We start from the raw sequence: 12,156 nt of genomic DNA, 5'->3' as shown, positions 1-12,156 counted from the left end.
AATAATGTTTTTTATGTTGTGAACATCCTTCCCTTTATGGCAAGATGGAGCTGCAAATATCAGCTTAACAACACGGTCCTTAGTCGAATCACTTTCTAAATTCGATAATAAGGGTGATTTTATTATTAGCTTATATCGCTGGCGACGTTTACCCACACTTTCTGTCTATTAATACACACCCTGGGATCACTATCTCTATTCAATATCGTGGTATTTGTGTGGAAGACCACTTCATTCAGAAGCAATATCATACCTCGATTTATAAAAAAATAGTTCGAGTGGCTCTGAGCACTATGGGACTTAACTTCTGAGGTTATCAGTTCCCTAGAACTTAGAACTACTTAAACCTAACTAACCTAAAGACATCACACACATCCATGCCCGAGGCAGGATTCGAACCTGCGACCGTAGCGGTCGCGCGGATCCAGACTGTAGCGCCTAGAACCGCTCGGCCACCCCGGCCGGCAGATTTATAAAACATATATAATTTTTAACATAGATATTATTAGCGATACTTGTGTGTGCCTGTTGAACCAAGTCCGCTTTTTATGCTGGCTGACAGTAACATGGTCGTTCCGGACATGTTTTTAATATTTGGTCACTTATAAGAGAATTACGTCTCTCTTCCTTAGACACACTGGTGCCATACACAACAATAACGAATGAGGCTTGTCCATCCATCGGGGATTTTTGCTCAGTATTGTTTGGTGCTATCAGCATTCAGTTATTGGCAAAGAATAGGATGTGTGATAAATTCGCTGTGATCAGCAGTTTTATTAAATATGTGTTGGGGGTGTAAAGTTACTGCGGTCAGTGTTCTGAAATGTGCAAAGAAAATGACTATGTCCTATAAAGAGAGTTATGGATTTGACGTGGAAAGTTGTTATTTCAACGCACCAATAGCTATAATGCGGATGAATGATTTTACATGGAAAATTGTGTCCCGTCATAAGAGGGATACAGATATTGATACTTCCAGAGCCACAGCCATCAGGAGCAGGTATTGCCGATACTTCGCTCATTGTGAATGTTATCAGATAGGGCCTGCAATCGTAATATTTAATTGTAATTACAGTGATAAATATGTTGCTGGTTTCCTAGGATGACACTATTTTGTGTGTAGGGCGCATGGCAGAGGTAGCGTATGCCCAGAACCAATGGGCATTTCCAGTAAAGACTCTCACGAGCAGCGGTAGAAAGAAAAGTTCGGGCTGGCAGGCTGGTCGATCTTGCCCGCCGCTGCAGGGGTAAGTCCCAGCGGTGATGCCTTCTAGATAGCTGAATGGCGAACTAATACTCAATATGCACTGTGATGTCTCTGTGATCGCATGTGTCACACGTATTCTTGGTGGAAAACTGAGGGATTCAGTATCGATCACTGTCAAGTGTTGGCGCTGGATATATTGATAACATCCGAATTCCTGCCACTACAATCATTCCCAGATACACTCCACAGCTGGGGTGGGGCACTCTGGCATACACTCGTCCACAACTGTGGCAGCTTTCTACGTTCTCTGGTCTCTGAACGCTGGCGCTGGTGGCGTTCGAGGGGACAGGTATGCTGCGTTTGGACATTGGGAGGATTGTATATACGAGTGTTTTCAGCGATCTCTGACATCTAGCCATGGCAACTACTAACATCATGGTTTACTGCTTCTCAAGACATTGCTGTGTGTCTTGTGGTAGCATTTGTTGTCACTATCCTGTCATGCGGTTGACCATTCCTCCTCCTGCATATTCTTCGTCCTGGTATAGCTGAGAGAACCAACTTAGGGGTTATATAGTGCTTTAAAAGCCTAACTGCAACATCAAATTCCCGATTGATCAATTTATTGTTTCCAGTAATGGTATTGTAAGCGTACACACCAGTCCAACCCCTCTGCAGATTCTTTAAGGGCATAGCATGCAACTGACTTGAAATTTGAAACTTTAAGCTACCTCCAACATAATGTTCTTTCTACAAAAAGACCTAACTGTGCCAATATCCACCGATAGGACGGAAGGGAAAAAATCCAGTAGGTTTTGCAAACCATGTGGTTGCAGGATCGAAACCCACCAAATATTCCATGCCTAGTATCCACCAATAGGAAGCAAGCAGACAAAGGGTATCAATTTAATTAATTAGTCAAATTGAAAGAGTGGGAGGGGCTTTTTGTATAACTCAGGCCTGGAATGAACTTGCATTGGCGAGGGGAGTTCCCAGATAGGTGGGAAGAAGAAGGTGCTGGGGAGGAGAGGGGAAGGGGTGGGGGTTTCTTGGAAGGCCGGATTATCTACAGGGGGTCAAAATCCACTTAGAAGAGCAATAGGTTAAGGACCTGTCGATCAAAAGGGAACAATAGGTTTGCCCTTGAACGTATACTTGTCCCTGACAACTGTGCTAGAATGCAGGCTATTCCATTACTCAGGCCGACCGGAGTGGCGGAGCGGTTCTAGGCGCTACAGTCTGAAACCGCGCGACCGCTATGGTCGCAGGTTCGAATCCTGTCTTGGGCATGGATTGTTGTGATGTCACTAGGTTAGTTAGGTTTAAGTAGTTCTAAGTCCCATAGTGCTCAGAGCCATTTGAACCATTACTCAGGATAATGTGATGTGTCTTTCCTGTCAGCAAAGTTTTTGATCCTATTACAAATGCGGTAAGCAGCATAAGGCTCCAGTAAGAGAGCCAGAAGGTCAAAAGACCGATGTACCAACGTGCAAATCAGCTTCGTAGATGTCTGGTACAGTATCATGTTTGTGGCCCACAACTACTGAGCCATTTTCACTATATGAGAAGCACCAGAGGCTTCATTGCCAGTTCAGATGGATTCCTAACCACAGTAGTAGTAGCCTACACAAGGGAAAAAATCAGAAGAAAATAGGAGTGAAGTTCTGAGCAAACACAGTGATCAGTGTGAATTATCAGTAGCATCACTCAAAACAGTTTATGTATTACTATAACCTGTAGCCCTAAATCCGAGAGACATAATTTTTGCTGCCTTATTGAAGACTGCAGAAGTCATGTGGATGAAAATCTGAACTACATTGGTTGAACACACAGCAACAAGTTGCAAGAAGACATCAATCTCTCCAAGCTGTGCAAAAATTAAAAACTCTTTTTTCGTGGGACCTGGAAAAGATGCTTACACAAACACTCGCATTTCCGATTCCCGATTACAGAGATGTTATTCTGAAAGATCTCCCTCAGAAAAGCTCACTGCACTTGAAATGTGATAATCGCCTGTGCACGATATACAGACTGTAATTATATACTCGTGAGAGACTTTAAAGATATTTTCCCTACAACAAAACAAGAAAAAAATGCGTAATAAACATGGGCTTTATAGTGCATATCTTAAGAGCTGTGGGCACTCGTTCAGTAGAAGAAATGTGTTTCACAGTAGCGAAGATCAGCAAGTGCTCGTGGCACTTAAATTTTACCTCTTTCCAAAATATGGAAAGCAAAAAAATGGTTCAACTATGCGACTTCACTGCTGAGGTCATCAGTCGCCTAGAACTTAGAACTAATTAAACCTAACTAACCTAAGGACATCACACACATCCATGCCCAAGGCAGGATTCGAACCTGTGACCGTAGCGGTCGCTCAGTTCCAGACTGTAGCGCCCAGAACCGCACGGCCACGCCGGCTGGCCATGGAAAGCAAAGAACTAGCAACAGAAGATATGTATTTCAAAGTATTGAAGATCAACAAATGCTCATAGCTCTTAAGGTATGGATTTTAGAGTGGATATTTACTAGTTCCCAACGTTTGTAAATGGAATTTGTTACGCCCTGTAACTGACATTCATCTATTTTACTCTATTTCTTCATCTTATGTGCAGCTACCCTGGATATGCACAGATGAGCCAAGAGACAGCGATAACCTCTCGCTTCTTCACCATAATATCAAAGTAATGATTCCTCCTATCTCTTCTCGACTGTAACACTCTTATGCGAACAGTACGAGCAATACACTCTTTTCCATTAGAGGAAGATACTCTCTGCCCCACCCTATCACAGGACCACAGCCTCTAAGTTGTTTCCTGTGGTAGGAACGAGACTGTGGATGGGATGTCAAGCTGAGTCAGTTGGCCGGGCATAGCAGTCACTATGGGAGGCAAGTTAACGTCCGCTCAGAATGGTTCGCCCACTTCGTCAATGCAGTCACCCGTCCCGCACGTTAGGTACTACGCACAAAGCAGACAGTGGTTTCCGCATTCACAGCTCGGCCCGGTGAACCTGGCTCGTGTGGCGCAACTGTGGGCACTGTCGACGCGCCTGCCGGGCTGTGACGTCACCGCCATCGGCGCAGGCGGCGGCTTCGGGGCAGCGGCGGGAGTCGGGGGCGGCGGCGGCGTGGGGGCGGGCGCGGGGGCGGCGGCGCTGCTGGCGGCGCTGTCCGCCGCGCAGGACGCGGGCCTCACGCTGGGCAGCGCGCTCGCCGCCGCGCTGCTCGCCTGGGCCGCCTCCACCGGTGAGTACCGCTCCCCTTCCCACTCCTGATGAAGGTGCGCGCGGCTTCGAAAGCTCGACCAGTAGCTTGATAACGAGAGCGCCGTGTGGCAGTCGGATATTTGTTTTTTTTTTTTTTTTACATTTATTGTGAATGAAGTTCAGAACTCAAATATCAATTGGGCTAAACAGTTCCATGCAACTCTAAAACTTCTTGAGAAAATCGACTGTGAAAATTTATGAGGAACTTTTATTTGCCAAAGTTAAGGCAATTTTATCAATGGACCATGGGGCTCACTCGACAGCGTTGCAGAATAGTAAGTGGGTAAATAACGGACCACCAGTTCGAATCTTGCTAAGTCCTTTTCTTCATTATATTTTCTTTCGTTCAGTTCAAATACCTACATCATTCAAATACAAAATCCATTGAATACATGCTAGTTAACTCGTGTCTAATCATCATATTTATGAAAAATGCTCATCATTTTGTTTGTAATTGCATATCACACACAAAATACCAGTTTTCATGGCAAATATAAATTCTTAATTATCTATGTTGCTAATAAATTTGTAATTTTTTAAACAATGGAGAACCAAGGATGGAATAATGACAATATAATGAAAAGGATAGTTGTCACTCGCCATATGGTGGGGATACTGAGGCGCCGATAGGCACAACAAAAAGACTGTCAAACAAAGCATTCAGCCAAACAGGCCCTTGTCGGAACTACACAAAGAACACACAGACACATGAGCGCAACTCACACCTACATGACTACAGTCTCTGGCTGCCAAGGCCCTACCTGACTTGGCAGCCAGAGACTGTGCTTAGGTGTGTGTGAGTTGTATTTGCATGAGTGTGTGTGTGTGTGTGTGTGTGTGTGTGTGTGTGTGTGTGTGCGTGTGTATGTTGCCTAATTCTGATGAAGGCCTGTGGGGCCAAAAGCTATGTTTCACAGTCTTTTCGTTGTGTGTATCTGCGACTCAGTATCTCTGCTATATGGTGAGGAAAATGCCTCTAAGCACTATGGGACTTAACATCTGAGGTCATCAGTCCCCTAGACTTAGAACTAATTAAACCTAACTAACCTAAGAACACCACACACATCCATTCCCGAGGCAGGATTCGAACCTGCGACCATAGCAGCAGCGCGGTTCCGGACTGAAGCGCCTAGATATGGTGAAGAGCAACTATCCTTTTCATAACATTGTAATATTTTCTAATTTAAACAATCATCAACAATAATTTTTTATTAAGTATCGGTAAGAACTTACATTTGCAATGTGTGCAATACATAATTACAAACAAGAAGACGAATATTTTTCATAAAAAAATTATGATTAGATATGTGTTAATCGGCATATATTTGATGAATTTTATATTTATATAAAGTAGGCCTTCGAACTGAATGAAAAGATACAGTGAAGAAAGCACCATAGGGACATTAGAAAGGATGAACCACCAAGTTTCCAATTACCATTCTCCGACGCTCCTGAGAGAGCCGTGTGGCCCAGCGTATAACTCGCCTTAACTTTCGTGAATTACACTTCCTCGGAAATCTTCAAAGTCGAATTTCTCGAGATTTATTGAGAGTTGCACCAAACGCACTGGGTGAGTGAAATCTGAGTTTTCAACTTCACGTACCATAAATACAAGAAAATTAGAAAAATCCGACTGCTGGGTGACCTCGCTTTAAGATAAGAAGCAAATTAGTTTATTGTTGCTTAGGCCTACATTGGAAACGGCGCATTGTTTTATAGCACTGTTGACTGCATAAGAAAAAGGCGCAGGATTTTGAATGTAGGTAACAAAAAACTAATATAGTTCTCATCTGAGGCAGTTCTTTACGTTCTTTTCTTTATTCTTAGGTCTAGATGCAATAAAACAGACTTTTCTCTTATATCGTTTTTTGCTGTAGGGTACCACCATCCCAAGGAACGTTGTTCACAACGAAAATCAGCCATCGTCACATCTATAGTATAAGCAATATATTATTTTAAACAAGAACTCCCGTCTGATGATGAACACGTTACTTCGGAGCAATTAATGGCGCTTTTTGCTGTAAATAAGTAGCATTGCTCGCAGTTTCTATTCCATTTTAATAATTAATGTGTATTTTCACACAGCCGCGGTCTGGTCATATCAGTTTCCGACAAGATTGCATACTTTACGACCGACAGCTGAGTAAGAAAAGTGAGGTGAGCGGCACATTAGTGGTAACATTCGACGTTGTTCTCTCAGTTAGCGAATTACTGTACAAGGTCAGTCAACAGAATGGGGTTTGCACGTTACATATATACTTCAAGAAACAAAAACAAAAATTAATCGAGTTCAGTGTACCTCCGCGAATAAGGTGACCGAAAGAATTGTTGCAGTTATAAACAAAAACAGTATTGTAAAGATCGTCAAGGAAATGTCCAAGAAAGAATAGGAAGCTGGAAAATCATTGAAACAGAAGACTCTGGGAAAGGGGGCGCTATAGATAAACAGATTACCAAAATAAATTAATTTGCAGAGAATGCAATACGTCGTCAGCTTTACCACTATGTCCCACAAAGAAAATCCAGCTCTCAGTAAGATATTGGTCACCCTTAAGGAAGCACATCATTTTCAAGATAGTCACACATAGTTATTTACCATAAAGTGGGCTGAATAGAAACTGTTTAACAGTTTTCAACATCTAAGAGAAAAAATTGATACTTCAAAAAGAAATATGAAAATCAAAACTGTATGGAACTATAGGCCGCGTGCGTAAGTTTAAACTTATAGATTACGGTCCTAGCTCATGCTTTCGTAACATAAAAAATAAAAACTTTGTGTATCCATTAACTTCATAGAGCTGTGTTAATTTTATTATTTCATTCTATTCATTGTTCTTTGAGTTGAATAGGGATATGTCACAATGTGTTTTGGCTGTAGGAGAATAAGAAAACAGCATGATCTCCTGGTTTGAGAACAGTGCTAGGCGGTTCATTTCTGTCATATTCTTGGTCCTCTTCTGAAGAAACACTGGCGATTACTGTTTCTATTCGCTCCGCAGATTCCGAAAACACAACCCTACATTTTCAGTAAACCAAAACACAAGTAGGATAGAAGTACGCGTTAAAACTGAACTTCAAGTTAATGAAACAGGATTGTAATTTTTTACCATTTAACTAAATTAAAACAACACCATTTAAATTGTTACTTCAAATGAAGTTAAAAGTAAGCAAATTCAGCACAATACAGTGAACAAAACATGATATTTTCTCTATGAGATTGGTATGCTACCAACTTAGACAAATACACCTTTGAATGTTATTGCCATTTGTCTTCCGACACAGTATTATACAACTTTTCTGGAAGTTTCGTTTCTGTTCACCCCAGTTTAGGGCACAGCACCGTTTGGCACAACTTGGACACCCTCTGTGTTCATATTTCTCTGGCCATTAGCTACTGAAGGAGAGAAAGATACAATAATGTGACTGGCCATGTTATGTAATAACAGGTTAGCTTCAATCCTAGCTATCTGTTTAACATACTAAAACTCAATGGGTGATCGCTTGTTTCAAGCAAGCGGGCATAAGCGTCACATTCAAATCAAAGCGTCTATTGTATTAGACGTCCCTGCCATGAATCCTGTTTTTAACATATGAAAATATCATTTATTCTTAAGATTTAGTTCACGTATTGAGCACACCTAGCTTCTACAACAACAAAATTTACCGTTTGTCGAAAATTCGCTAACATTATGAGGAAATATTTTTTTTATAAACTTCTTGTGTATCGTCTAAAAAATTTGCTGCCATAGATAAAAGTGAAACGAAAACATAGTGCAGGTATTCCAGAACACACTGATGCCTGATTCATAATTTTTCACTGAATATTTTGCCAGTTTAAGCGAGTAGAATGAAACGAAAGATGACATGTATGTTTGGTGCGAGATGTGGCAACCCGGCACCATGTGTCCTCGTGTGCCTGATGAGATATCAGCCCCAGCGTACAGTGCAAGCTCAATTATTGGACCAACAATAATCAACATCTCCAGTTCATATGGATCGCATTTCTAAGCACAGTAGCAGTACAGTGTTTGATAGTCAGGAGGCAACAGCAGCAGCAGTTGATGACCACAATCATTAAATTTCATTTCAGCCAACCGACATACACGTAATCTAGTACTGTGTCAGCTAACAAGTAAACACTGATTTGTACAATGCCGTATTTCTCCCGTTTCTTGCAAGTGCAATGTCAAAGAGAAAAAAGATGCTAGTCTAAGGACAATGAATTAGACGTACTGCGTAGGAAGGACAAATGACAATCAGTGAAAAACATTGCTGCTCAGTTTTTAGCATTGGAACTTCGACAGTGTCAGACTGGAAAAAAACGAAAGCGTTTTGTATCAAACTGATGATGGTGGACTAATTAGACAGCAACAGGACAACCAAAAGACAAAGAATGATTCACTAGATGACGCACCTTTGATGTGGTTCAGTGTAACGAGGGAAAGAGTCGATTGTGGGCCCAATATGCCACGTAAAAACGATAAATTTAAACGGGAAGCTTTCTAACGGTGGTCCTAACTTCACAGCCAGCCAGGTTTGGTTACGATGCGATGGTGGAAAGATGGAATATGTCACCTTTCAGTAAGTGATGGAAACCTTTCAGGGGCTAGAGTAGCTGCTGAAAAATTCTAAAACCCATTTGAAAAAAAGGTTTTTTTGGCATGTTGACTCCATATAAAGTTTTGATGTACAGTCCGACCTTTTGGCAAGGTGCTGCCAATCCCTTTTCTTGAACAAAAACACTAATTACAAGTCTGGTTCTGGTAAGGAGTTTGGAACACAACACGACCTTCCGTCTGGCGACATTTGCACGACGAATTAACGCTGCGAGACACTGCAGTGCCTCGAAATAAGCTCAAGTCTGACATATTGTTATATCAAATCCAGCCACAGTCGTACACCAAACACAGCCCCTGCTCACAGCGTAGGTCGTCAGTGAGAGGGTAGCTTGTGCCTCGGTTGTCAGCTTGTGGATCAAACGCAACGCTGGTTCCTCTTCACTTACCCTGATGCAGAGGTCTCGGGACTGCGCCGTGTGATGCAAAGTGGCCGAGGAGACCGCGTCTGCAGCCCGCTGCCCACACATGGCGCCGCCTGTTCAAGTGGACACATGCGAGAGGATCTGAGCGACGGGCCAGAACCGGGCCAGCTCCGCGCGTAATTTTGACGGATCTGCCCTACCGATTTCATGCTTACCCACTAACGTGCATACGACGCCTGTCGGGTGTGTAGTGCATTTAAAATTAGTTGCGACTTCTGACGTTTGGCCCAATGGAGGGGACGTGTCCCCATTGCCCAGGTAACAACAATGGCGAGCCGGCTTTAGCCACCACGCCACACGTGGTTCGGCTGGTAAATCGCCACTGTTGCCACCCCGTAGATAAACAGTAGTGCATGGTGTTGCGTATTAGATGCACCTGCGTTCATTAGCTCTCGTTATAAAGTGCTATTTATTGGCGTTGAAGTGATCTGCACTAATCATGTATTGTGAACAAGTGTTGCATGTTGGCGTCGCTTTAATACACTACTGGCCACTAAAATTGCTACACCACGAAGATGACGTGCTACAGACGCGAAATTTAACCGACAGGAAGAAGATGCTGTGATATGAAAAAGATTAGTTTTTCAGAGCATTCACACAAGGTTGGTGCCGGTGGCGACACCTACAACGTGCTGACATGAGGAAATTTTCCAACCGATTTCTCATACGCAAACAGCAGTTGACCGGCGTTGCCTGGTGAAAGGTTGTTGTGAGGAGGAGGAGAAATGCGTACCATCACGTTTCCGACTTTGATTGTCGGATTGTAGCCTATCACGATTGCGGTTTATCGTATCGCGACTTTGCTGCTCGCGTTGGTCGAGATCCGATGACTGTTAGCAGAATATGGAATCGGTGGGTTCAGGAGGGTAATACGGAACGCAGTGCTGGATCCCAACGGCCTCGTATCAGTAGCAGTCGATGTGACAGGCATCTTATCCGCATGGCTGTAACGGATCGTACAGCCACGTCTCGATCCCTGAGTCAACAGATGGGGACGTTTGCAACACAACAACCATCTGCACGAACAGTTCCACGACGTTTGCAGCAGCATGGACTATCAGCTCGGAGACCGTGGCTGCGGTTACCCTCGACGCTGCATCACAAACACGAGCGCCTGCGATGGTGTACTCGACGACGAACCTGGGTGCACAAATGGCAAAAAGTAATTTTTTCGGATGAACCCAGGTTCTGTTTACAGCATCATGATGGTCGCATCCGTGTTTGGCGACATCGCGGTAAACGCACATTGGAAGCGTCTATTCGTCCTCGCCATACTGGCGTATCACCCGGCGTGATGGTATGGGGTGCCATTGGTTGCACGCCTCGGTTACCTCTTGTTCGCATTGACGGCACTTTGAACAGTGGACGTTACATTTCAGATGTGTTACGATCCGTGGCTCTACACTTCATTCGATCCCTGCGAAACCCTACATTTCAGCAGGATAATGTACGACCTCATGTTGCAGGTCCTGTACGGGCCTTTCTGGATACAGAAAATGTTCGACTGCTGCCCCGTCCACCACATTCTCCAGATCTCTCACCAACTGAAAACGTCTGGTCAATGGTGGCCGACCAACTGGCTCGTCACAATACGCCAGTCACTACTCTTGATGAACTGTGGTATCGTGTTGAAGCTGCATGGGCAGCTGTACCTGTACACGCCATCCAAGCTCTGTTTGACTCAATGCCTAGGCGTATCAAGGCCGTTATTATGGCCAGACGTGGTTGATTACTGATTTCTCAGGATCTATGCACCGAAACTTCGTGAAAATGTAATCACATTTCAGTTCTAGTATAATATATTTGTCCAATCAATATCCGTTTATGATCTGCATTTCTTCTTGGTGTAGCAATTTTAATGGCCAGTAGTGTGACTACAGTGCAGCATGTCTGAACATGATGTTCACCTTAGACGTTGTCGTCCAAGAACACTTTCATCGGCTGTGAAGATAATTTTCTGGTGCAAAATTCGACAATATAATGGACAATGCACACGTCATTCTGTTGTGAAGGATAAAGCGCTAACAATGCAGTGGAAGAAAGCAGATACGAGGGTTGTCCAAAAAGTAATGTTGCAAGCTTGCTACTGTCTTTTGCAATCAGGACTTTAATAAAAAGGCAAAGATAATGTTAATCAGTACACAGGGAGGAGTTTTGATCTAAATAACAATAGATTTATTCATTCTTAACATCACAAGGCAAGAAAATTGGCAAAGGGAACGTCACACAAACATTTTTATTTGACAAACGCTTTCACTAATATGGGGTCTATGGTGGACAAAGTGATCAGCTGGGGGTCGACACACGACACCAACCAGAACACTAATCGCTTTATCTGACTTCATACACGTGAATCCGGGGTAGGGCACAAAAACTACGGAACAATCAGGCATCTATACTCTATTATTCAGTAAAGAAAAATATTGTTCCAAAGAACAGGGTGCACAGAAGCATATATTGGAGCTCTGCGCCGTAGCAGTGAATACTTTACCCTCCTGCTAGTCGCAGCAGCACACCACGATGCGTTCGGCGACTGAAGTCATGGACGGCAGCAATCTGTTATTAATGGCGCGCGCCCCAAAAATGCAAGTACTCGGTCTCGCGTTCGGCTAATTCGAAATGCAGGTACATCTCTATGAGC

The 12,156-nt window shown here is 43.4% G+C and overlaps 1 protein-coding gene across 1 annotated transcript in view; it reads left to right on the top strand.

Annotated features, from left to right (window-relative positions):
• LOC126419734 (UNC93-like protein) overlaps positions 1 to 12,156 on the top strand; it is a 265,867-nt gene that overhangs the window by 197,988 nt on the left and 55,723 nt on the right. The window contains exons 6-7 of the mRNA XM_050086912.1: positions 4,205 to 4,306; positions 4,391 to 4,454. Of these exons, the coding sequence (XP_049942869.1) occupies positions 4,205 to 4,306; positions 4,391 to 4,454 (166 nt within the window). The remainder of the gene's footprint in view (positions 1 to 4,204; positions 4,307 to 4,390; positions 4,455 to 12,156) is intronic.

Source organism: Schistocerca serialis, chromosome 9 (genome assembly GCF_023864345.2).
Source record: "Schistocerca serialis cubense isolate TAMUIC-IGC-003099 chromosome 9, iqSchSeri2.2, whole genome shotgun sequence".
In the NCBI taxonomy this organism is placed as follows: Eukaryota; Metazoa; Arthropoda; class Insecta; order Orthoptera; family Acrididae; genus Schistocerca; species Schistocerca serialis.
The sequence above is the reverse complement of the archived record's forward strand: the minus strand, read 5'-3'. Positions and strand labels throughout refer to the sequence as shown.